Source organism: Saccopteryx bilineata, chromosome 2, assembly GCF_036850765.1.
Source record: "Saccopteryx bilineata isolate mSacBil1 chromosome 2, mSacBil1_pri_phased_curated, whole genome shotgun sequence".
NCBI lineage: Eukaryota > Metazoa > Chordata > Mammalia > Chiroptera > Emballonuridae > Saccopteryx > Saccopteryx bilineata.
The window spans coordinates 298,910,774-298,936,856 of NC_089491.1; the positions used below are offsets into that span (position 1 = coordinate 298,910,774).

At 50.3% G+C, this 26,083-nt stretch overlaps 1 protein-coding gene across 3 annotated transcripts in view; it reads left to right on the forward strand.

Annotated features, from left to right (window-relative positions):
- The first annotated feature begins 336 nt into the window (after positions 1–336).
- LAMB3 (laminin subunit beta 3) overlaps positions 337–26,083 on the forward strand; it is a 41,421-nt gene continuing 15,674 nt past the window's right edge. Inside the window, exons 1-10 of one of the 3 annotated variants that reach the window (XM_066261459.1) lie at positions 337–630; positions 5,131–5,576; positions 6,935–6,998; positions 7,755–7,909; positions 18,593–18,707; positions 19,208–19,281; positions 21,368–21,559; positions 23,190–23,253; positions 23,585–23,781; positions 25,570–25,690. In XM_066261459.1, coding sequence (XP_066117556.1) covers positions 6,971–6,998; positions 7,755–7,909; positions 18,593–18,707; positions 19,208–19,281; positions 21,368–21,559; positions 23,190–23,253; positions 23,585–23,781; positions 25,570–25,690 — 946 coding nt within the window. In that variant the 5' untranslated portion in view covers positions 337–630; positions 5,131–5,576; positions 6,935–6,970. Of the gene's footprint in view, positions 631–2,079; positions 2,174–5,130; positions 5,577–6,934; positions 6,999–7,754; positions 7,910–18,592; positions 18,708–19,207; positions 19,282–21,367; positions 21,560–23,189; positions 23,254–23,584; positions 23,782–25,569; positions 25,691–26,083 lie in introns of those variants that run through there. The other 2 variants (XM_066261460.1, XM_066261461.1) reach the window with 2 other exon arrangements.

Here is a 26,083-nt window from a genome sequence, read left to right on the forward strand (position 1 = left end):
GAGAATTCAACACTTTTATTTATGAATGACGAGACTGAGGCCTAGGGAGGGGCCTGCCAAGTTTATGCTTCTATAGAGTAGAGGAGTTGAAGCTAGGTTTCGGATTTAAGAGAAGTTGAAGTTCAAACAGACCCCATGTGGCACCGGCACTGCAGGGACTCGTTGACCAAGGTTACAAGGTTGGACTTGGGTCCCGAGAACCTAATTCCCGGAGGGCACTGGCCAGACAGTAGGGCATTCGCTGGGGGTGGAGGGGGGTGTGGTCACGAGCTGGCCTATCTGTCTGCTAGAGGAAGGTAGGGCAGTGACGGGGCAGAAATGCCAAGATATTCCTCCCTCTTCTCTGGGAAAGCAGCCAGCCATGAGCCAGCATCTCACTCCTCTAGGCTGCGGGCGGTACCAGGCTGTGCCCCTCGGGGTGGGTAGTAGGACATTTGGGGGTGTGTCCTGGGAGAGAGAAGAGAGGGAGCTCAGGCCTCTGCAAGGTGACCCAAGAGACTGACCTCAGGGGAGGGGATCTCCCTTCCTGGGGCGAGGAGGAAGTTGTGTCATCCTGTCATCGTGTATGATGCCGTCAGCTCACCGTGAGGTTTGTCCGGTCACCTTCTCTGGAGTTTGACTTCTTCTCAGGTACTAACATCCTCACTCAGAGTAGCTTCCTGTTGGTACGAGGGGCAAAGCCTGCTGGAAGGTTCCAGAGTCTCTGCGATGAGGGAGGTAGAGGCCAACAAGGGAGATCGTCGGTATGGAAAACAGACAAAATGTGGTGTTTGTTCTAGATGTTTCTACAATGTCTCCCCGGGAGCCCTCAGTCAGCATCAGTGCTCCAAAAATCAGAGCAAGGGCTCAACGAGACATTTTTAGATACTGGGTCTTGATTAGATTTGGGAAACATGAATTTCACAGTCTGGTAGTCTATGACCAAGGATTCCCAAAGATACAGTTAGGGAGTTTAGGCTATTTTAGGCTTTAAATTAGAGTTAATATGAATGCCAAAGCAAACTGGTCTGGGTTCAAATGACCACTTCCTAGCTGGGACCAAGTTATTGAAAACGTGCCTCATTTTCTTCATCTGTAAAGGAAAGATAATTAAATGTCTACCCACATAGTGATGTAGTGGGTGTTAAGTGAATTGATATAAACAAAGGGCTTAGCACAGTGCCTGGCTTCCTGCAAGCACTCGGTGAAATGTTAGCTGTAGTTAATTTAGGCTGACTGCCCGATTCCTCTCAGACCGTGTCCGCTGGGCAGACATTGAGGTTGGGTAGGTGAGATTAAGGGAGAGAGAAGGGTATGGAATAGTCACCGCACGGCAGGCCGCCCGGACCCCTCTGCTTACTGCTGGCCTCTGCCGGAGGTTGGTCCTGGCTGCTCAATAGCATACCAGACACGCTTTCTCTCTCTGGTCCTTGGGGAGACTCACAGGAGAGTGACTGATGGTCCGAGGGTCATGCCAGCTTGAGTCACATGGCAAACCCCAAGGCTGCTCCTGGAGCTCATCCCCTCCCGCAGACAGGGATCAGCCCTGACTCACCGTATGCAGGGGAAACCTGAGCTTTACTCACCTGGCGCTCCTCCCTCCAGCACCTGAGTGTCAGCATTCACAGCCTGGGCCGGGCTCTCTTATCCTTACGGCTTTTCTCCTTTCCTTCCTCCTTTTCCTCTTTCCTTGCTCCTTATCCTTTGACCTCTCATTGATCAGATCTTGGCTGACCTCGCTGACAGTCTGGACAGTTTACATCTGACGGTGGATGATGGAGACAAGCTTCCAATGCCACTCCTGTACCCTGTCCCGTCCGAGACACCGCCAGGAACGACTGATACGCAGGCATAGAAGGAGCCTGCCTAGATCACCATGGTGACATTTTTGTAATCTAAGGGTAGCTGCCTCAAAACAAGCCCCCCACCCCCAGCTGACTGATGTATGAATTACTACTGTTAGCCCTGCCGGTACCCTCTGAGGGTGTAACTACACCTACAAGGGTATGGAGACTCAGTACCCTATATCAGTGATTTACACTTCATTGCAACTCCACTCATTCCACAAATAGCGAGCATCTAATCAGTGCTAGGCACTATTTTAGGCAGTTGCAATATAGTACTGAACAAAATGGACAAAAATCTGCCTTCTTGGACATTTCATTCTGGTGGAGGGAGACAGAGAGAAAACATGGTAAGTAGGTAAGCTACTGTATTCCTCATGTATAAGACATACCTTAATTTGGAGGCCTGAAATTTGAAAAAATTAAAAAAAACATAGTACATAAAGTTATTGAACTCAAGTATTATTCATTATAAAATTCATACAACTTCTCATCACTGTCAACACTCCCATCCATTAGCTTGTCGTCATCTGTGTCTGATGACGAATCACTGTCTTCAACACTGAGCGCAAAAACAAGCGTTGAAAAAGCAGGAAATGCAAGTAAAATAGTCTGCAACCACTGTATAAGATGCACCCAGCTTTTAGACCCCTCAAAAAAAAAAAGAAAGAAAAGAAAGAAAGAAAAGCCAAAACCCCTCATCCTTACCTCCCATTAATGTAGGTGGGGTTGGATGTGCTGGGGTGTGGGGGACAGGGATGGGGCTAGGAGCTTGGTTGTCATTTTATTGTATTTTATTATTTTTATTTTTCAGTCGCAGATGGCATTTAATATTATATCACTTTCAGATGTATGGTATAGTGGTTAGACATTTACATAACTTACCGAATTTCATACCCACTTGACTTTGTTGTCATTTTAAAGAGGGTGGTTGGAGCGGGCTATCCTCTGTAAAATGACATGGAGAAGGTAGAATTGAACAAAGACCTTACCGTGGTGAGAGAGTTAGCTTTGCCCACATGGGCAGCAGAGGGGTTGCCCCGGTGGAGAGAGCTGCTGGGGCAGCACCCTCAGACTGACGCAGCCGGATGATTCAGAAGCACAGCAAGGAGGCCCTGTGGCTGGCATGAGAGGAGACAAGGGGGTGGTGGTGCTTGTGTAGAGAAGTTAATGGGGGGCTGTATCATGCGGGGCCTCTATAATGGCTTTGGCTTTGATGCTGACCGCAATGGGCCACTGGTACAGGGTTCTGGGCAGGGGAGGCCATGACCTGCTGTGTCGGGACTGGACTGCAGACCAGTTGGGAGGCTCTTGCAGAAGTCTGGGGGAGAGAGGCTTGGGCCAGGAGGGTAGAAGGGGTCCTGGTTGCCTTTGGAAGGGGAGCCAGCAGAACTGCCTGATAGGTTGATGTGGAGGTGAGAGTCAGGAGTGGAGGATGACCTGGCTAGCCACTTTCCTGAGGGGGTAGGTTCAAATGAGCCAAGGCTGGGGGTGGGTGCTGAGGACGGAGGGCTCCCTCCCGAGCAGGGCAGTGGGAGGCGGGGAGAAGGGGAAGGGTACACAGAAGGAGGCTGTGGGGTTAGAGCCACTCCCCTGCCTCCCCTTGGCCCAGGCTGGGGCCAAACTCAGCCTCTGGCTCTATTTTAGGCTCTTATGTCTAAACAAATTGGGTTCTGAAGTTCAAAGCCCGTGCCTCGGGCAATGCAGTCCTTCTACTAGATCTGCTAAGGGAGTGTGCTCAGTGTTCCTAAGGAGTGAGGCCGACAGGCTGCCCTGGGTTCTGCAGAAATAACGTCCTGCACTTGGCAGGAGCCTGGAGGGGGTCCAAACAGAATTGCCACTTTCCTCCTGTGAAGCCAAACCACTCCCTAAACTTGCCCCAACCTGTGATGTCTGAAACACTAAAGGCTTATTTACCAGAGCTCCTGCCTCCTAAAGGGGGGGTGGGGGTGAAGGGGGATTTAAAGGTGAGGATCAGCAATTGCAACACCTGCTCTTGTGCTGAGTTAACTATTAATGAGTTGTTTGTCTGTCACATCCTCTTTCCTGGTGGTGGGCAGAAGATGCGCAGCTTCAGGAGGGGGAAACTCCTTGGAGGCCTTGAGTTTAGGCAGCTGAAGAGTAGAGAACAAGAGATCAGACTCGTAGCTTCCAAACCCCAGGGGTGTCAGCAGTGACCATTCTCGGGGGAACTTGAGGTTCTCTGTGTTCCTGTGGCCCAGCAGGCCCACGAAGGGAAGCTGCTTCTACTGCCTCGGGCCTGCTGAGATTTCACGGCAATGCTTATAGGGGTCAAGATACTAACAATGATTGGAATTCCCATTGTGTATCTAAACAACTTATTGCCCATTTGCTAATTACAGTATTTCTCTTGCCCATTGAAGTTTCTTGGACTAAATTAGAAACTGAGGGTCAATACCCAGATGAATCTACAAAATAGTACATTTTTTTCCCTCAGGGGTTCTCACACCGATTTCTTGGACTTAACCCTCCTATTGCAGAGAGAACTTCCTGCTTAGGACAGACTGGCAGGCCAGAATGGCTAGTTAAGAATCTCCTTTAAATAGAAACTTTGAAGCAATGCTGTTCCCAAACAGTGCCAGTGCAGGCTCTCCAGGGCCGAGCGATGTACTGGGTGAAGCTTCCAGCTCTCTCTAAAGCTCTGACCCTAACCTGGGGAAACGGTGTCCTCTGAGACCAGCCTCTCTATCTGGCCTGTTACTGTCATTTATTCTCAGCCCAGGGCCCGGAGCCAGGAGCCAGGAGCCAGCCCAGGGTCCCACAAAGGAATATGTGTCCCCAGGCCTGGCAAGGGGCCAGGGCAAGTTGGTCCAGTTATGCTTCAGCCTTGCCTTCTACCGCTTGTGGTCAGGTCTGTTTTCTGGCCCTCCAGGCGGGCATTCCTGCCCAGTGAGGGAGAGGCTAGGACACCAGCCCTCTTCCTAAGCTGGGGGCAGTGACTCACAGGTAGTTACCTGTCCTGGGGCTCCCTGCCAACCCCGGGAAAAGACCGGAGGGAAGGAATTTAGAGTTTATTCCTGCTTATTCCTCTTAAGCCTTCCTTGAGTGATTTGGGCCTTGACCCCTTCCTGATGAGCTGTAGCCTTTTAAGGCTCCTTCAGATGCCCCAAGGATCGGGGATTTTCCACTGTTTTTGTCTTCCTTGGGGAAGGGGTGGACCTGGTGCTTTCCAGGGTCCTGGATGTTTTTGGGTCTTCTCACCCTCCAGCCTGGTGACGGGTCTGGGGCTTTAACAGCCTATATACAAGCCCTGACCTCTGTGTCCTCTGCTTGGTCTTTTGTGCAGGTGGTCCAGGACCCAAGAGGAAGCCGACCCCTACGAGCTTTGAGAAAACACCAAGTTCAGTGCCTATCACAGATGCCAGTGCCTCCGAATCCTGATCTGGAAAAACCACAAATATTTGCCTGGTGCTTTCAGTTAGCACTGCTGGTCCCCTCCCCCCCTGAGGCACCTACAGGCAGGTGGGCACTGCCAGGCTTGCTGCGAGGCCCCTGGGACCGACCCACTTGCCCAGTCCTGTCCTGGGGCTGTGTCAGTGCAGTGACGGCAGATGGGCGTGCCAGCCAACAGATTCCTGAGACCCGCCCTGCAGTGGGCTACGCCCAGCCAGGGAGTCTCCAGAGGTGAGGCCGTTGTTTAAAAACTGCCAGCCAGGAGCGGAGACCCCCCACATTCAAGGGGTGTTCTCAGAGAGGAGATCTGGAGAAAGAACAGTGGCAGCAGGAAGCCAGGTATGTTATCTGCCTTCACCTGCCTGGTGGGGCAGGGCGGGGAGCAGGGCTATAGGCTGGGTGTCCGGGGCCTGCTCGCAGGGCCCATTCTTCCTCTTCCTGCGAGCTCACCTGAACGAGCCACCTGCAAAGGCGAGATTAAGTGGCTGCCTCTGTTTGAATTGCTTCCTCACATCTGATAAGTGTTTCAGCGTCTCAGAAGAAAGCAAGTTCAGATCGGGGCTGAGCACAAAGAGAAGTGAGAAGCGTGGGCTGGCGGGCCAGAGCCCTTCCAAGGCCACGCGGAGTGCCTTGTTCTGGGGGTGAGGGGCGGAGACAGCACTGGAAATGAACCAGAGGATGGGTCTTCCTCTTGGGCCAGGATTAGCTGTGTGCCCTCAGGGCACCTACCTCCTCTCTAGGTCCTTGATGCTTCTGGGAACTGATTGGAAGGAATGATTTCAGAGAATTCGGATGTATCATTTAAAGCTGCCAGGATAGCCCCAGTTCCCTCTCTGGCCCTGCTTTGCCCACTTCCATCTCCTGACCCCAGCCAAAGGACCTGTGGCTGTCACTGGGGCAGAGCCAGCACCTAGGCCTAGGCAGAGGTGGCGCTGCATGAGCAGGTGCCTGCCTCTCGGACCCTCTGGGACCCTTAGAGTATCCATCAGCACTCTGCTGTGCGGCCTCCCAGTCCCACCCTCCCTGCACAGCCCCGGCCCACCATTAGAGACATTTTGGGTTGTTTCCTGTTCAGATAAAATCCTCACTCCATTTTAAAAAGCTGCCAGGCTTCCCCATCACATTCCAGCTACCTGCTTAGTCCAGCGGTGTGGCTACCACAGCCTTACCCTCGAGATGGCCCTCGGTGGTATTAGAGATGGTGCCATTGGCAGGGGAGGGCTCGTTTCCAGACCTCCAGCCACATTGACCCAGTCATTTTTGGACCTGTGGGCTAGACCAAGCCCTGAGAAAGGTTGGCCTTCTTTCTTGGGCACTGACAAGGCCTCAGACCTCTTTGTGGCTCCTCTCCTGCAAAGGGCCCAGCTGCTTCTAGCTTCCCAGGTTGTCCTTACGACTGTTTGGGGCAGGGCAACCCATCCTCTTCCCTTCCGTTGCAGAGGAGAAAGCTAAAGTCTGGGAGGGGATGACATTTTCCAGGGCACCCTGTGAGTGACATTCCAGGTGGGACAGGAGTCCAGAGCTCTGGCATTTTTTAAGCTTTTGGCTTCAAATGCATCTGCTGCTCAGAGTTGTATTGTCCTAGGTCAAGAGCCTAGATAAGACTTCAGAAAAATCATGAGTCCAGAAACAGAAAAGGGGCCAGTGTGCCCCGGTGGTTGGCACTATTTTACCCAGGCTGCTTTGGTCTGCCCCAGGTGAGGTCCTCTCTGGGATCACCCCATTGGCTGAAGATGAGGCCACTCCTTCTTCTGTGCTTTTGTAAGTATTTCTTCCCATCCTTCCAGGAGCTAACATAGAGGAGGGCGGTGAAAGTTATGGGTAGGAGAGCAGTTAACCAAAGTGTGTGCATTACCTGTCAGCCTTTAGTCCTAGCGTTTGGAACACTTGTCTACTGGGGACACCATGAGGTTTGTCTGCTCCTTCAGGCCTTTGGAGAAGATGAGTTCTGCCTCTCCTGAGGAGCTCACAGGTGTCTTCCTGTTCCCACCCGAGTACCCTGCACAGTCTGTTCCCCCCCTCTCACTCTCAAGCTGGGTCCAGACCCATCAGGTCTTGAGTTCTTGATGTTCCAGAAAATTGTCATGGGGTACTCACAAAATCTGGGTCATCTTTGCAGCTAAAGGAGCAGAAAGAATTCAGGTATCTCCCAATGTTCCACAGTGGCCAGCAGCCAGCCCTCCTCAGGGCTGTTGACAGAGGTCATGCTGCAGGTGAGGAGAGTTGTGGACCTTGTCCAGGTGGCCAAGCGTGCGTCTGAAGCTTGATTCTAAAAGCCACATATGGAAGCCACATTTTAGGATCATCAGTGGATGTTGGTTGCCAGTGTTTTTTCCTCCCTTTTTTTTTTTTAAACCTCATAGCCTCAGGATTACAATAATTACTGTCACGAGCGAGTGTGAGCTGGAGGAGGGGGAGCGTCTAGTCTTGTCTCTTGTCTGCTTCCCTGAGGGATGCTGGGGCGGCTGTCTAGACCGTCTTCTCTTCAGGCTGAACCCCGGCACCCTGTGATTTCAGTCTTGCCCAGCCTCCTGAGTGCTCAGCAAGCCTGCTCGCGGGGGGCCTGCTATCCACCTGCTGGGGACCTGCTCATTGGGAGGACCCGGTTTCTCCGAGCTTCATCCACCTGTGGACTGAGCAGACCCGAGACCTACTGCACCCAGCATGGCGAGGTAGGCCCTAGCCCCACGGCCTCCAGGGCTGGAGGGAGGCTGGGTGGCGCAGGACGGGGAGCCTGCCATTGTTCACTAAACACTTCGCGTGTACTTGGTGTGGGCCCAGCCCCGGGCACCTGGGGAGGGGGTTGGGGTGCAAGGAAAGTATAAGGCTGGGTGAGAGCAAATGTACTCAGAAGCAGCTGAATTGCTCTTTTCTTGCTTCTGCTCCATAAAACTGGAACCTTTTCTCAGCCCTTGGGCATGGGTGGGGCAGTCATTTAAGTCTTGGGGACAGGCAGTCACATGAATGTCAATCCTTATGTATGGAGTTGATGCACCATCACTGGTGGACAACAGTCAAGGCTGGTGGAGCACAGGCGCTGGGACATGTACGCTGGCAGTGTCTTGCCAGGGGGTGAACTGAGCGGAACCATGGACATGGTCACTCTATTACCATCACCTCTCTGGCCAGCACTGGGGTCTGGGTGTCGACAGGGCTAGCAGGAGAATATATGGTCACAAGCTGGAGTTTTACGCTCTGCAGTTATTATGCATGAAGATCCCACTTTCTTACCTCTCAGCCTCCTTGGTCCACGTGTTTTAGCACCAAAGTGGGAAACAGTCAAACTGTTCTTAAAGGACGTAGGCCAGCGAAATAAATGGGGAAGTGACTTGAGGTTAGCTCGGAGGTTCAGGAACTTGGTTCATACGTAAGAAAGCGAGCTGGGTGAACCCAGGAACTCCGACGTCATTAACATTGCCTATGTAGGCAGCTGACTTGTCCAAAGAGCTGTTGTGAGTGTTCTTCTAGATTTCTCCCACTGCACTGCCTCTGGAGCTTTTTTGGTAGAAACTTTGTTTCCCTTTCCCATCCACAAGGTTGGGGTCTTTCTTCGCTCCTCGTGTTCACCAAGGTCAGAATCATTCAGTGTTTTCTTGTCTCATTGCCGCTTATCTCTGGGGACCCACTTTTCTGTCCCCAGAATAAAGATTTGGAGGAAAGAATGGGTGAGGGGGTGGTTTGCTTTGCAGCCTTTGGGGAAAAGAAATAGCAGGACAGAGAGAGCAAGGGAGTGGGTGAGAGAGATTGATTGTAATGAAGGAGACGGGCTATCTGTGGTTTCCTCTTTCCAGACCGCCCTTGGTGGTGATGTGTCAGGACCGTGGTGACGTATCTGATACCGTCTCTGGGCCTCCCTGTCCTTGCAGTCCCCAGTGTTCTTTTGGCAACTTTTAATCACAGACGGTCCTGAGCTGTGGCTTTGGAGGTGCTGAGCAGAGACTGCTATGGTTTCTGCATCTCACCCACTTGGATATGTGAAACCCAGTTGACAGTGTTGGGTAAGATGGCCAGCATCAGGGGAGTCGTCCCTGTGGGCCCAGATTACTTCACAAGCATCAGGGGACCTGGCAGTATTGAGCTTCCTCGGCAATAGAGTGAGTTTAGCTGCCCCTACCCACACACTCTCAAAATCCTCGGCCACTGAGCCATGTCTAACAACTTCAGGCAGACCTCTGACTCCGTTCCTTAGGCTGACCTGCCTTCTGGGGGAGGAAGCTAGGAGGCATCAGAGGCCCCTGTGCTGGGCCACCCCTCCGCCTGCCTGGACAGCCTCTCTCCCTCTAGGCCTGGGCCTCTGGGCTTCACCCTGACCAGCCCTGCCTCTCTCAGATGCCCCAGGGAGCCAACTGACATCCTTGCTTTTAAGTCACCCCCCAAGAGCAGAACAGGGTGCTTGCAAAAGAGCAGTCTAGACCTCTGCAACCCCGGGGATGGATAAATCTCAGCTATTTTGGGACTCTGAAAGTTGAGAAGCCTTGGCTCTTTTTTCTTTTTCTGTAAGGGCGAGTGAATCTGGGGACCCTCTTGGGAAGAGCGGAAGACAGGGCATCTTGAGTGCAGGGTGTCACCCAGGTCTGCCACTTCTTCGTGGCATGGTCAGATGTTACGCCTCTCTGAGTTTCCATTTCCTCTTCCGTGAGTGAGTGTTAGATGAAAAGGTCTTCGGGTTGCTCCTTGCTTCCAACTTTCCTTGCGAAGGAGCTGACTTCTGAGACCCAGCTTCTCTCTCTCCTGCCCGCTTCTCTATCTCATCCGATTTCACTTTCCTTCTCCCTTGCCTGACTAACCTAGAGGCTGTGGAGGCCGGCAGTGAACGCACACTCTAATGCACAGACACACCCTTCGTACCGATGTGCCCTGAGCCCTCATGGTGTAGTGGGGCTGGGTGATAAAAATTAGGAAGCCAGTTTTAACTCAGCTGAGTTCCAATATCTGAAACTTATTAAATATTATTAGTATTATTAAATATTATAAATATTATAATATTATTAAATATTATATCAGCTATAATTTATTAAACACATATTAGGCATCCAAGGCATCATACTAAGAGTTTTATATAAATTATTTCAGTTAATTTCCACAATACTCCAGGAGGTGGCTCTTGTTATCCCCATGAGCTATTGGGAGGGTGTGTGTTGGGACCCCAAACGTCTGATGGAGACATGTAGGTGTTGAATTTTCTGAGCAGTTAGAGATGGGAGGCTGTACTGGCCAGCCCCAGCTGGAAATGGTGGTGGGTGCTACGGAGCTGCACTGCCAGTGCCGCCCCTCCCCCCTCCCTTCCCCCTCGCTACAGCCCCGCCCCCATTTACACTGCTTCCTCAAGCCAGAGCCTCTGGTTAGTGCCTCTGTTCTATTTCCGTACAAGGGTGACATTGCGAGCCTTGAGCTCATTACAAGATCTCCCAGCACCTGCTCTCTGCCTACTGATGTGGCATGTATGCAAGTGCCATGGGAATTGATGCCCGTGGACACTTCTGAATGCTCACACCTCACCCCCAGTCCGAGGGGGCCTCAGTGTGATGGCAATTGCAGGAGCTGTTGGGACCCCTTCCAGTTCCAAAACTGTCTGTCCCAGCTCCCAGTCTCAGAGTGTGTCTCCTTTTTTATGGGCCATCTTAGCCTGTTGACACATTACCTCCTCTGCCCAATTCTATCGAGTGGCTAAATTCTATTGGCCTGGAGAGCTAGCTTTGGTGGCTTTGGGGTCCATATTGCAACCCCTCCAATGGGCGCAGGACTTGGCTGGCTCTGCCTTGTGTACTCCTCCACCTGCTTTGATGCCTGCTTACCCTGACTTCCCATTGGCTGTCTGGGCTGGGGCCCAGCCAGTGTTTTACCTAAATGGCCTGAGGCTGCAGTCCTATGCTGACTCCTTGTTCTCTTTCTTCTATCTTCTAGATAAGCTCTGGGTAACTTCACTGCACCGTTTTCCCCTAAAGCTCAAGCATGAATGAAATGTGATGTGTCCCCACCCTTGTTCTCTTCTTTGCTTTCCCTGCACCTCAGTTCCTCATTTGAAAAATGGGAGTAATGCCAGCAACCACTTCAATACGTTGTTGTGAGGGCCGTGTGAAAGAATGAGCCACATGACCACTGACATGATGTCTTGAAGATGCTAGAGGTTTCATCCCCTTTCCTACCCACCTCCGAGACCTGCACCTGCACACAGAGACCCCCCCATAACACCCCCCATCTGTGAATCACACTTCTGAGCATTTCTTCCCTGTTCAGAATACATACTGGCGTAGTGACTGAAATCAACCCATCCATGGGCCACCCCACTGTTGGCCTCCTAGGTGACCACTGAGCTGATCCACAGTGGGCGGTGGGAGACTCTGAAGCCAGTCATGGTTAGCGAAGTCACCGGACTAGAGGTAAAGACTCCAGTCCTGGTCCTGGTCCTGACACTCAGCATAGAAATGGGAGAGGCCATGGCTTCTCTCTAGACCACCATTCCCCATTTATGAAATGAAAGGGTTGGGCTAGTCATCCTTTACAGCTCCTTGGAGATGGCTGGGCTGTGTGCCACCCTGAGGGTCTGAGCCGTCTTTCTCAGGTGGGTGCTGGCAGGGGCCAAGCCACACCCTTCTGTCACCTCTGGGCTGGGGCGTGCTCCTCGGGAGCCAGGAGGTGCACCTAGGAGCTTTCGAGCCCTGTGTCTGCTCCTGACTGTGTTTCCTCCAGTGCTGTGTCTGTTCCCCCAAATGCTGTATTTATCCCCCACTCCCGCCCTTGGTGGGGGGAGACTTAATTATCCAGCTGCCTTAATAACAGTCTTACCTACTGCATCTCTCAGGTGAATTAGCTGTGTAAGCCAAACTCTGTCACTTCTGTATCTCAGAAGCAAGCTGAGGAGCAATAGCCAATTCCTGTCTCCCCCACCCCAACGCACACACACAACGTACACATCCCAACAACCACTGTCTTTCTTTAATGATCACCTGTTTTCTTGACCTTGGACATGGCCGATGTGCCCAAGGTCTCTGCCTTTCTCTGCCCAAGGCAGAGACATAGTCATGTAGGTCCCAAGGTCTCCATTGTCCTTGCTCTCAGAGCACTTTGAGACCGTCTCTGACCAAGCTGTCTGCTCTCCCAGCAGCCCTCAGTAGGTCTGAAGTTCTCAAAGCTCTTACCTCTGGGGACTCACTCTTTTGGACAAAGCATTGTTGAGTTCCTTGTTTAAAATGGACACACCCTTGGGAATGCCTGACCTGTGGTGGCGCAGTGGATAAAGCGTCAACCTGGAAACGCTGAGGTTGCCGGTTCAAAACCCTGGGCTTGCCTGGTCAAGGCACATATGGGAGTTGATGCTTTCTGCTCCTCCCCCCTTCTCTCTCTCTCTCTCTCTCTCCCCTCTCTATAATGAATAAATAAAATCTTTAAAAAAAACCCATATCAATCTGTTATCAACTGTTTATATCTCAGCAAGGGTTTGCTTCTGAGAAAATGAGCTGTGACTTCTGCAAAGGATTCCAAGAGGAAGAGACCCAGGATGAGTAAGGTTTGAGGCAATGGAGGAAAACGGAAAAGGACATCAAGGAAAAGAATTGCTTTCTAAGGGAGGCAAAACGTGTGTTGGTAGAATGTGAGATTTTTGGGTCCCAGTTGTTTGGGCTGAGGAGCATGGCTTGTGGAGTGAAAAGGAGAGATGAGAGGAGAAGGGGGTGATGGGAAGGCCTGGACACAAACCTGGGTGGCCTCACAGGTTTGCTGGCCTGACCTTTTACCCCATTGCTCCTAGAAGTTTCTGGGCGATGTGTTACAGCTCTACCTTGCTTTCTTTTGTTATCAGGGACTGTCGGAACCATTGTCACTGGTAAAGCCTGCGGAGTCCAGGCATATGAACCAACTTCTGCTCTCAGGGCTAGGGGAACACCTCTTTCTCTAGGGGTCTGAGCTGGAGTTGAGGCTGCCCTACCAGGGACAGAAGAGAAAGAGTATCTGGATGACCAGTTTTAGTCCTTGCAATTTCCATGGTTGCCAAGTAACCACTGTGTCCCTTGAGTGAGAACAGGACAAGAAGGTTTGGCCAGACATCCTGGAGCAGATATCCTACTTCCTGTCTTCTTAGCTCTATGGGCTTGGACACCCTTAACTTCTCTGAGACTTGCTTTCCTAGTCTGTGAAATGAGGCTACCCACCATTTAATGTAATATACCTACCTCAGAGATTTTGGAAGGATGAAATATGGTAACACAGGTACAGTGCTCAGGAGAGAGGCCGGTACAGTGTAATTTCCGAATGTGTGGTATACATCGTCTCTATGATCAGCTTCAGAAAGTGACCTTTCTGAATTTAGTTTGGATGGGGATACAGGTGGTGTCGAATTAAGGCTTTGGTCAAGATGTACCTCATAGCATTGGGGCACTTCTCCCACCCAGCACCCTAGCAGGCCCCAACTTTTGACCTTTGCCAACCATTTCCATTGACATAGAAATGGTGAGGCTTGTGGATCTCAGTTGGGTCTAATGGAAGCCATGCTAACTAAGGGCCTTAGCAGCCCTTTCTTTCCCTGCTCACTTTTCTGGGAAAAGTGTTTTCTCCAGTATGGCGCTGGCCAATGGCTTATATTTTTCTTGCTCCCTTTGCATTCTTGTTTGGAGTGTCTGACTTCTGAGCTGATAAGCTGGATGAAATAGGGGAGAATTCTAATAGAATATTAGAGCAAGAAGCAGCTTCATTATCTCACTCCACCCCTGCATTTTACCAGTGAGGAAGCCAAAGTGGAGAGAATGTCTTTTCTTGCAGAGCACTGGATTTTTTTAGTCCTGGCTGTCTTTTTTTTTTTTTTTTTTTTTGCCCTGGCTGCTAGCCACGACCCAGACTGTAGCTCCTTACATAGACACAGGTGGCCTGTGGCCTGCTCATGGGAGGGGGCTGAGCCATGTATAACCAGAGCCTGTTTTCTGTCCCCCCTCCCAGAATTAGCTCTGTGCTCTGCAAAGACGCAGAGCTCTGATTTGCATTGCTTTCCTTTCTCCTCCCCTCCCACTGCGCTTCAGGCTCCTGCTGGCTCTTGCTCTCTCCTTTGCCCCCCCATGAGCTCTCTGGGGTGGGGGGTTGTCTTCTGGCCAAATTGAGCTGAGCTTTCTGAAGGCTCCCAGATAAGGGAAGAGGCTCAGCCTTCCCAGATGGAGAGCAAGCAGGAGCCAAGCTGGCTGGAGGCCTGGCAGACTGGACTGATAGCAACCCTGCCTCTCTGAGGTAGCACAGCCATGGAGCGCTGGCCAGTTGACCCCAGAGAGGGGGCAGCTGCAGCTGAGAGCACCCATCAGCCGGGAAGATAGAGGAACGTGACACACACGGGGGACAAGCCTCTCACTGAGAATCACACACACACACACATACACACACACATACTCTTATATACATACTACATAGAGGCATAGAAGAATGAAATAGGGAAACTGAAGCTCAAAAGGAGAGAAGAAATTAGCAGCTTCTGTTCATGTGGGCTTCACCATCAGCTGTTCTATTTCAGTCACCACCCTGCTAGCTAGTTGACAAGCAGAGCTACTTAAAATACCTGTCCCAGGCCCGCTGGCTTGGCCTGTCTCTAAGGATTGAGATAAATCCCTCCTTTAGCCATGTTACTATGATAAGCAGCACATAGTTTTAGGTGTACGAGGCCATCCGATCCCTCCATCAGCGCCTGTGCACGTGGAAGGAGGGTGGTCTGGGCACCCCCAGACTGTAAAGACTGAGGGAGGAGGCAGGATGATAAGCCCATATCGAACCCCCAGGACATTTTTAGCTTGTTTTATTTTACAATAATGTCTACTTCCCTGAATACAACAGTTAGTATATAGTCAGAGCATGAAAGTTTTAAATTATTTTAAAAAATTACAAAGACGGAGGAAAAGTTACCTATTATCCCATTACCCAGAGACATTAGGTTACACTGCATGCAGATGCTATTTCTATAAGTCAAATAGCTGAATAGCATTTTTTATTTCTTTTTAAAAATATGTATTTTTGCGATCATAATGTAAATACAATTTTATGCCCAACTTTTATTTTCATAAAACATTATAATGTCAGCATTTTCCCCATATTTCTGTAAGCAGTAGTTTTAATTGTTACATTATATTTCATCATTTGAGAATGTCAAGGGCATTTCCAGTCTCAGGTTGAGCTGTTCTAGCTCCTGTGTCCCATGGCCCAAGGGAAGAAAGAGCCTTGTTTTTGGCACTCTCTTGGGCAAGGGACAGGCTGGGATCAGCTCCCAACAGAGCTGGGGAGACAGCTCTGGTGCTGGGCCACCGGAAGACAGCTGGCTCTCATCTCTCTGTGGGACGTGTGCTGAGTGCAGGCCGAGGACGGGGAGTGGAAAAGTTTGCCCTGAGAGGCCGGGCAGAGTGGGGAGAAGGGCATGCGCTCTGCCAGGGGCCAAATCGAGTTCTGGAGGAGAGTCAGATTCCAGCAGGCGGCATCTCTGGCCCAGGAAAGATTATTTTAATGCTTGTGCATTTATTTCAGCCACTGACAGATCTGCAGTCTCTGTGTTAACTGAGCTGGGTCAACCTGAGAGGCTGGCTTTCTTCCCAGGTGCTTTATCTGCCTTAGTCTTCCCCTGACCCCCAAGTCAGCTTCAGGGTCAGAGAAGGCCTTTGGGTGAGATGAAAATTGTCCCCCTCAACCATGCTTTACATGATGTCTGTGTACCCAGCTGGTTTCTAGTGGAAATGAGAGAATGACAGAAAGGGAGGAAGGAAGGGAGAGAGAGAGAAAAATAAAAAGGGGGAGTTGGAGGAAAGGGTCCTTTTCTGGTTCTGGTGCTGACACTGCTTATCAGTCAATAGGAAAGTCATGTAACCTCTCTGAGTCTCAGCATTCCCATATGTAAAATGGGAATCGTGCTACTTACCATATAGAGATGTTGTGAGGCTTAAATAAGCTATTGTATGGAGATTCCTAATATAGAACCTGGCACACGGTATAAGAAGGAAGTGTTTAGTCATAACGTTAATGAAAATGTTGGCACTATGAGCGTTTACTAGTCACTCAACAAGATTTATTGAGGTCCTACTATGTGCCAGGTACTTTTCTAAACACTGGTAATACAGTAGTAAAGGAAAGTAAGCTCTACCTTCATGGAGTACCCACCCATCTACCAGGGGAGGAAGACAATAAACAAACACTATAAGCCAGGGGTCCCCAAACTACGGCCCGCGGGCCACATGTGGCCCCCTGAGGCCATTTATCCGGCCCCCGCCACACTTCTGGAAGGGGCACTTCTTTCATTGGTGGTCAGTGAGAGGAGCATAGTTCCCATTGAAATACTGGTCAGTTTGTTGATTTAAATTTACTTGTTCTTTATTTTAAATATTGTATTTGTTCCCATTTTGTTTTTTTTACTTTAAAATAAGATATGTGCAGTGTGCATAGGGATTTGTTCATAGTTTTTTTATAGTCTGGCCCTCCAATGGTCTGAGGGACAGTGAATTGGCCCTCTGTGTAAAAAGTTTGTGGACCCCTGCTATAAGCAAATCACTAGACAACAAATGCACAGTATGCCAGGTGGCAATGAGTACTATGAAGAAACTGTGGCAGGAAAGGAATAGACAGGGGCAGAGAGGGGCACAGGCAGTGAGTGCTGTTTTATGCAGGGCACGTGTGCCAGCCATTACTGGAGCATTAAACATCCAAAAATTATTGTTTAGAAGAGCATTTTTGGACCTGGTGAGGACAGTTCCAAGCATCGGGCTGGTGACAATGCTTTTACTTTGCAGATTGGAGATGAGAGCTGGAAAGGGGTGGGAAGCAGAGGCTCAGATGACCCGGGCACCTGGCACCCCTCTGCGTCCACTGCTCCCAGCTCTGTTTACTGTGCAGGGGAAAGAGGGTGTCCAGCAAGGAGTATTTATAACAAAGTCGCAGTTTGCCATGTTAATTAACACGATCCCTTTGGGGCTGCGCTGTCAGGTTAATCAGTTCAGCAGACACCAGCTCATTAGCTTACCACCTTCCCTGAGCAGGGCAGAAGGTCAGGAGCTGGAAAGCCTCAGAGAAGGGGGCTTAGGGGAAAGCAGACTCATGGGCTGTGTGGTGGTACTGTTGTTTCTACCCAGAAGGACCAGCAGGTCAGGGAGCTTCTTGTCTAGTCTTGCTTCTACTTGTATGTAAATTCAGAGCCCTCTGAATGCTGTTCTTTACTCTGGGTGCAAGATTTGGAAACATGGTTACTTAGAGAAAGCAGTTTTATGTGTGTTGCAGAGAACAGCTGGGACAAGGCTATGCTGTCTCTGTGGGGTGTGTGCGTGTGCATGTGTATGTATACAATGTATACACATGCGCAGGAATGAAAGAACAGGGGCCATATTCTCTGCTCACGTTCTTTTCCTTAGTGACGTCTGCCTGCCTGTGGAGCCCATGGCTCTCAGCTCTGCCTCCTGTCTCATCCAGCGCATAGGCAGGTTTGGGAAGGTGTGGCTTTGGGGACCTCCCCTGTGAAACTGCTTCCTTCTCAGCTGCCCACTTTGGCCCACATCTTTATGGGGGAGAGCCATTGTCTTCAGCCCCAGGGCTGCATGCTTTCCTGGCCTTGGTATTGCCTACGATCTTACAGAGTCCTGTTTGGTTGGGGACCCCAGGTTCTCTCCTGTGGACAGGGAATGCCAGACCTGGAAAAGAGCCTCAAGTTCCAGCTACCATTGTTGGAAGTCCTTAGAGATGTTCTGAATGATACCAGGATGTTGGCTCCGTGATGGCAGGGTCCTTGTGTTGTTCACTGTTATAAACCCAGAGGCCAGAGCAGGGTCTAACACACAGTACATGCTAACACTTAAGTATTTGTTGAATGATTAAATGACTCTTCCAGCTTCTACTCAATTCACAGAGGACAAAACTGGGCTCAGAAAGTGAGCTGACAGCTAGGACTGGACTCCCCAAATTCCCTCATCCTGTTTGGCTGTCCCCTCTTCTTGATCTTCAGAAATGCAGTTTTCCCTAGTTTGCCATGACCGAGTGAGATGAGATATAAAACTGCAGCCTGCATTTAGCACATGATAGATACTAAATTAATGGGTTTTTTTCTTGGCACCATTTTTAAGTTTCTCTCCAAGGCAATGTCGTGAACCAAACTTCTTCTATGACCCCATACCTCTTTCCAATCCTAACATCTATTTATTATTCACTTAGCCATGTCTTAGGAGGGACACAAAGGAATCGAACTAAGAGATGACCACTATTCTTGTTTTAAAAGGTTAATCCTTTCAAGTGTATTAAGGAAATCAATGAATCCCTATGGGGAGGATTTCCCTGGAGGGAATGCTCTGGGTTTTCAGGATACAAGGGGAGAATTCTATCTGGACCCCTCCCCTGAGTGTGCTGTCTCCCTGCCCCCACAGTGGCAGATGAAATGCTGCAAGTGCGACTCCAGGTTGCCTCACAATTACAACAGTCACCGAGTGGAGAATGTCGCTTCATCTTCAGGCCCCACGCGTTGGTGGCAGTCACAGAATGGTAAAGGCCTGCCATCTATAGGGGACCAAACCTGTGGAGGCTCTCACAGGTGGGGGTGGCTGGAGGGTGCCTGGGAACTCTTTGGGCATCCCAGGCATTTCTTAGGGCTCTGGGACTTGGTGATTGACAGGCAGAACCTTCTGCTTCCAGATTTAAGGTCTTTTAGTTGTTGTAGGTATTTCACCCCACTGGCCCACAGTAAGCTTGTTGAATGAATTGAGCTGTGGGAACAGGTCTGTGTTGAACAGACAAGTTGAAACCCATTTAAAGTATCAGGAGCCTCAAGTTGCGGTAGGCAGGGAGTCTGGCCCAAAACAGACAGGATCTTGAATAGATGATATAAGGAGAAACATGCTGGTGCTGTTCCTTCCCGAGAGGGAAATTGGAGCGTCAAGGTTAGAGAGCGTCTGGCTTCCTAGGGCTGGTGTAGTCCAGAGCCTTCTTTGGGCTGGGAAGGTAGAAATTCTCTGGTCTAAAGTTCCTACCTTTTGTCCTTCCAGATGTGAACCCTGTCTCTCTGCAGCTGGACCTAGACAAGAGATTCCAGCTTCAAGACATCATGATCGATTTTAAGGTGTGCTTCCTGGGGATGGCAGTGGATAAGCGAGGGGGACCCTGGGCCATGTGGGCTGACTCATGGGGAGCACAGAGTTCTTGTCTGCCTGGGCTGGGGTGATGGCACCACATGCTGAGTGGGCCTCCCTTCACCAGGCTGACATGTACCCTGACCCTATATCAGGGTGACGGCAGAGGCCCCACTCCAGGGAGAACAGAGGCAACTCCAGACTCCTGTCTTTGCTGCGCTATGGTCATATATCCACTTACTCTCTCTGCCTCCCCCACCCTCACCACCCTCACCATCTAAGTGATTCAGCTCTGCCAAGTACCAGTCCTGCTGGGCCTGTCACATATTATACAGCTCTGTACTCCTGCTGCACTCTGGTTTTGTTTTTGTTTTTGTTTTTTACAGAGACAGAGAGAGAGAGTCAGAGAGAGGGATAAATAGAGACAGACAGGAACAGAGAGAGATGAGAAGCATCAATCATCAGTTTTTTGTTGCGATACCTTAGTTGTTCATTGATTGCTTTTTCATATGTGCTTTGACTGTGGACTTCAGCAGATGGAGTAACCCCTTGCTGGAACCAGCGACCTTGGGCTCAAGCTGGTGAGCCTTGCTAAAACCAGATGAGCCCAAACTGGTGACCTCGGGGTCTCGAACCTGGGTCCTCTGCCTCCCAGTCCGATGCTCTATCCACTGCGCCACCGCCTGGTCAGGCAGCACTCTGTTTTAATAAGCTTGCTGATGAGATTGAGTTTAACAAACAGTCAAGGGCTGGCCCATCTATCCACATGAAGAAGTGCTTTTGGAGCAGGCCTTCTGGTGAGCAAACTAGTCATTCAGCACCACCATGTCTCCGAGGACTTCTGGGTTCTGCTCTTAGACTAGTCTTCGGAGATACTCCTTTTAGAGGGAACATTTTTATTCATTTGTGACGGGTCATTTTTTTTTTTTTGTTTCAGAGAAGATTTGATTTTACACTTCTAGAGAAATAGTTAAATATTTAAGGATCAAGGTTGGTTATTAAGATTAGATGATTAGGAAGGGTGATACCCCTTTCAGGAGTTCAACTGAACTGTGAATAAAAAGCAATAGAACCTAATTTCTTGTATTTGCGAGGAAATTAGCTCAGGGCTCCTCAGGCCGAGAAAAGGTCAAAAGTATTTTGAGAAATGCCAGGATCACTGAGTAAATGCCCTACCTTAATTCTGAAGAGTAACATTCATTTGAATGGATACCATTAATTTCATTGTTTTATTATCACTCACCCATTCATGTATATGTCTACTCTTGCTACAGACATATAAACACACTGATTATATGTTAGGTTTGGTGCCAGGTGTCAGGGATAAGAGATAAATAAAACTAAACCACTCTCCTCAAGTTACATTAGATCTGCAGGGAAGACAACAACCCAGCAGAGAGAGAGTGGGATGTGTGCTGTGGTATTGCTAAGAGGTTCTGGGGAGCATGGGACGGGGGCATCTAGCTTGTTGTGTTAGCTGGGGGAGGGTCAGGGAATGCACCCAGGGGAAGACCAATCTTCCTAGATCAGTAATAGCCAGCTGAGGGGCCACGTTCACCCTGGGCCCAGAGAACAGTAAAGCACAAATACCAGAAGACAAGAGGCAAGAAGGGACATAACTGGAGAGGGGACAGGCGAATGGACAGAGCATCTGGAGGGGAAAATAGGTGTTGGCCGTGAGAGGCAAGGATGTGGAAGGCTGCAAACTGCTGAGAGACGAGTTTTCAGATATAAATGGGGAGGGGGAAGCAGACCAAAGACTCACCCATTCATTGAACAAATGTGGACCTGGCACTTACTATGGGCTGGATGTTGGAGGCACAACTGTGAACAAGACAGACAAAGGGTTCTCAACCAACGGCTATTTGGCAGTTTCTGGAAATATTTTTGGTTGTCATGACTGTAAGTGTGCTGTTGATTTCTAGTGAGTGGAGGCCAGGGATGCTGCCAACCATCCTACAATGACCAGGACAGCAGCCATCAGCACATCTTTAGGAGCCTGTTTCTGTGATTGTGTCCCCAAGGTGCTTCCCTCCCCTCAGTCATGCAGGCCATGCCTTGTCTGTGTCTCTGCAGGAGCCCATGCCCAGGGCCTTGCTGATTGAGCGCTCCTCGGACTTTGGTAAGACCTGGCATGTGTACCAGTACCTGGCTGCCGACTGCACGTCTGCCTTCCCCCGCGTTCGCCAGGGCCAGCCTCAGAGCTGGCAGGATGTTCGGTGCCAGCCTTTGCCCCAGAGGCCTAATGGGCGCCTAGATGGGGGCAGGGTAAGTATAAGGGACCCCAAAAAGGCAGTCGTAGAGAACTCTCTGACATCTCATTGCTCATACCTTAACCCAGACTCCTTATTTATTTATTTATTTATTTATTTATTTATTTATTTATTTTTATTAAGTGAGAGGGGGGTGATAGTGAGGCCGACTCCTGCATGTGCCCTGACCAGGATCCACCTGTCAACCCTATCTGGGACTGATGCTCGAGCACTGAGCTATTTGTAGTGCTTGAGACTGATGTGCTTGGACCAACCAAGCTATCCTCAGCACCTGGGGCCACATTTGGACCAATCAAGCCACTGGCTGCAGGAGAGGAAAAGGGGGAGAGAAGCAGATGGGTACTTCTCCTGTGTGCCCTGACTGGGAATCAAACCTGGGACATTCGTATGCCAGGCTGACACTCTATCCACTGAGCCATTGGCCAGGACCTTGCCCAGGCTCTTGAGAAGAGATGAGAACACCTTCTGGCAGGGCTCCTTGATGTCTTTCTTGAGTTCTCCATCCTCAAAACATCTGCAGCTTGTCTTCTTTGCTGCCCAGGGAGGGTATCTCAGACATGTGTGGGGTGTACCGCATGGCCCAACCCTGCTCTCTGCATAGCCTCCTCCCATGTGGCTTGCTTGCTTGTCCCCACAGTGCAGAGGGTTCCAGGACTTTGAGATGGCAACTTAGAGACAAATGAGCAAATTGCTCAAATTTGATTTAATCTCTGATTTCACCTTGGTCGTGTTTAACACAAGAATGAACATTTCCATTTAATTCATTCATCCAGCCCCATCCTTGCCCTTCAGAATATTCAGATATAAGCCATAGCTCCAGGTCACCTAAACTTAAACACGGAGCTAGAAGTGAGAACCTGCCTCTAGAAACAGCTCAGAATGCCTCTCCCGGAATCCTGCCACCTGGGGTCTAAGTCTTTCATTTTTCTGTCCCAGGCTCAGGGGAGCCCTCCGAGCTGCTCTGGTCTGCACCACCTGCTTAGAGGGTCACCAACCTTGTGGACAGCAAACCTGTTTCCTTCACTGTCACAGCTGTTCCTCGGTTATAGTTGCATCCAGAACTATGGTGACCACATTCTCCAGATCACAATACAGGCCTTTCCCCTGATTTGTGAAGGGTTGCTGGGAATGAAAAGGAATATGAGATGAAGTTACATACAAGAAATGTTTTTTTATTAAAAAGCAAAAGCATATTTAAAATTGAGGTCTAGGAGGTGGTGGTCACCACATCTATGTATCCCTGGGCTCTGAATCCTTTCATTTAGGTTTTGAAAAATTAGTATTCCCTAAACCTTTATATGTATGTTATATATCTTACCATAATTTCTGACCCAAGGAAATCAGGAAAGTCTTGGGACTGTTATATTTCCAGTGGAGAGGAGGACACACACACACACACACACACACACACACACACATGCACTCACACATTCATTTAGGGCCTGGTGATCACCTTGCTCCCTGAGGACAGTAGACAAGCCTCCCAGCCATGGTGGTCTCAGTTCCAGGTTAGCAGGACCGCAGTGTAACCTGAGGAGGGCGGGCCACTGAAGGGACAGGAGACTTATTCTGAGCTGGGGGACACATTGTACCTCCTCCTCAGTGCCTCCCTCTTTTCTCTGTAGGTCCAACTTAACCTTATGGATTTAGCCTCTAGGATTCCAGCAACTCAAAGTAAAAAAATTCAAGGTCAGTCTGGCTACCCTTCAAGTCTGAGGGACTGTCGGCAGAGGACGAAACAGGGTTGGAACCCGGGCCATGGAACGTTCCTAGTCTTTTACATTTCTGACAACATGGCTGGGTTGAACACTTGCCCCACTTACCCTGAGCCCTGAGTTGGGGGGCTGTGTGCCTGTTCTGTCACGGAGGGTTGAGGCTGGGGAAGATGGCCCCCAGAATAACGGTATAATCAGAATTCCTTTCCTTAGCCACTCTGCTCTTGGACACTCTATTTGCCTCTAAGTTCCTGTCTTTATTGTCTTTTCCCAACCCCCTTCCTCCCTGTGTTTGCCCCTCTCAGAGCTTGGGCAGATCACAAACTTGAGAGTCAACTTCACCAGGCTGGCCCTTGTGCCCCAGAGGGGCTACTACCCACCCAGCGCCTACTACGCAGTGTCCCAGCTGCGTCTGCAGGGGAGCTGCTTCTGCCACGGCCACGCTGACCGCTGCGCCCCCGAGCCCGGAGCCCCTGCCGGCGGCCCCTCCACCACTGTGAAGGTGACAGTACAGGGTGGGAGGGACAGAGCGGGAGGGGTAAGACCAGAGCAACTAAGGACACCTGTGAGGCTCCCGTAAAGCAGGTGTGCACTAAATTCAAGCTGTGAGTATTTAATATTTTAGCATTGCTGAAAAAAGTGTAAGTGGTAATCATTTCAAAGATCAGAGTTTTGCAGCCCTTCCTTAGACCTGCACTATGCTATTTCCAGGTACGCGTAAGCCCATGCGTGGATGTGGGGAGAGCTTAGGCGATGCTCTCAGCTCTGGCTACACATGATGATTTCCTGGAAAGCTCAACATATTGCCCAGACCTTTGTTTTTTTTAAAGCTTTGAGATGATTCTAACATACTGCCAGGGTTGAGAGTGCCTAGTTTGGGGACTCTGAGGTCCCATCCAGTGGTGAGAGGTGGGGCGTGGTGAGAGAACAGAGTCTAACACAGATGCTCATGTGCCCAGACCAGCTGGGTCAGATGCGTCAGCAACGGGGGTGAGAGGCAGGCTGCAGCCAGTCAGGCCACCCTGGGGATTCTGCTGTGAAACCACACTTGAGAACCACTAGTAGAGAACCCTGGGTCAAGAAGAGAAAACTCATTTCCCTGTTCTAGGGCTTCAGTCCTGTTAACATAGGGTAACGTGCTATTTGCCCTGTCCATAGAAGGGTACCAGAAATCATGTGTCATGACCTGAAAGGAAAACACAGGTAAAAGGAACATCGCTCAGCTTTATTATTTCCATTTCTGAGCAGCCAACTCTGACTCTGGGCTGCAGAGGAGGCCAGAGGGAGACCAGCTCCGGTAACGGAACGTGTGATCTATTAGGACCCAGAGACAAAGGACCAGCGCACAGGCTTGCTGATGTGCAGAACACACCGTTCTGTGGGCTGGGACAGAGGCAGAGGGCGTGCCCAGCCCCCGAGGTTCTCAAATCTGGCTGCACGAGGGAATCAGCACTTTAAAAAGTACTGATGCCTGGCCCTTGTCCCCGAGAGTCTAACCAAATCGGACCTGTTGTTGGTATTTTAAAAAAAGCTTCCCAATATGATTCTGAAGCACATTCAGGGTTGAAACCCATGAAACTAGAGGGAGCAGGAGGCCTGCGAAGGATGTGCCATTGGAGCCAGCGGGATCTTGTTGGTGGCTAGGGAGAGCAAGGTATTGCAGGCAGAAAGAAAATCAGTAAAAGCCGAATGGAGAGGAAAGCCGGGCTCGTGGAGGGGCCGCTGCGAAGCTTAGCCCGGCTGTGCTGGCAGGAGGGAGTGGGAGAGGAGAATGGGACAGACATGAGGTCCGTGAATAACAGGCTGAGGGAGTGGGGCTTAATTTGGAAGACAATTAGCGCACAATAGCTATTCTATTTTTATACCTTAATGAGTCTAGTAACAATTCATCATGCAGTCTATTAGCCAAACAACCTCATCATAGATTGTTAGAATAGAAATCTCTAGGGGGCCCACAAGCTTCTAGAATCACTGTTTACTAGCAAGGGTGTCTGAGTACTTTTCGGGCGCTGCTTTGGACTGGACATCATGAGGGTGTCCAAGTGCAAGGAAGGAGTATATATAAAAGCCCAGCTAGAGGAGCAGCGCATGCGCACACACACAGGCACGCGCACGCGCACAGGCACGTGCACAGGCACAAGCAGGGTTACGGGAGTTGAGTGAAGGCTGGAGGAGCTGGGGTCTGAGCCGGACCCTGAGTGGTGGGGGAGAGGGTCTGTGGAGAGGGGGCAGGTCCATCCTGGGCCGTTCCATGATCATCATTCCTGCTGACTGGCGGCCCCTCCCCTAGGTCCACGACGTCTGTGTCTGTCAGCACAACACCGCGGGCCCGAACTGTGAACGCTGTGCGCCCTTCTACAACAATCGGCCCTGGAGACCCGCGGATGACCAGGACGCCCACGAATGCCGAAGTATGACCGAGTGGGGGTGCTCAGTGACCTCTACTGGAACACAGGGAGAATGTGTTCTTTATTATTTAAGTTTAACCTTGATGCACCCTGCAATTTAAGCTCTTCTTGCTCTGTGGGGTTGGAGGGAGTATTTGGGTTGTAGCTTCCCCCCTCCTTCTGCTCAGCTAGCCCTGCAGAGACCAAGGCTTGGTCTATGCTTTTGTGCTACATGACTTCTTCCAGAGCCTTTCTCTTCTTCACGTGCCTTATCCTGTGTTGTACGTATCTGGTTTCCTACTTTAACTGTCCCTAGAGTCAGGGCCTTTCTCTGCATAAATGAGAAGACAGAGTCCCCAGCCCAGAGAGAGGCAGTGACCCGGGAGGAGATCCATGGTAGCAAATGCAGGAGGGGTG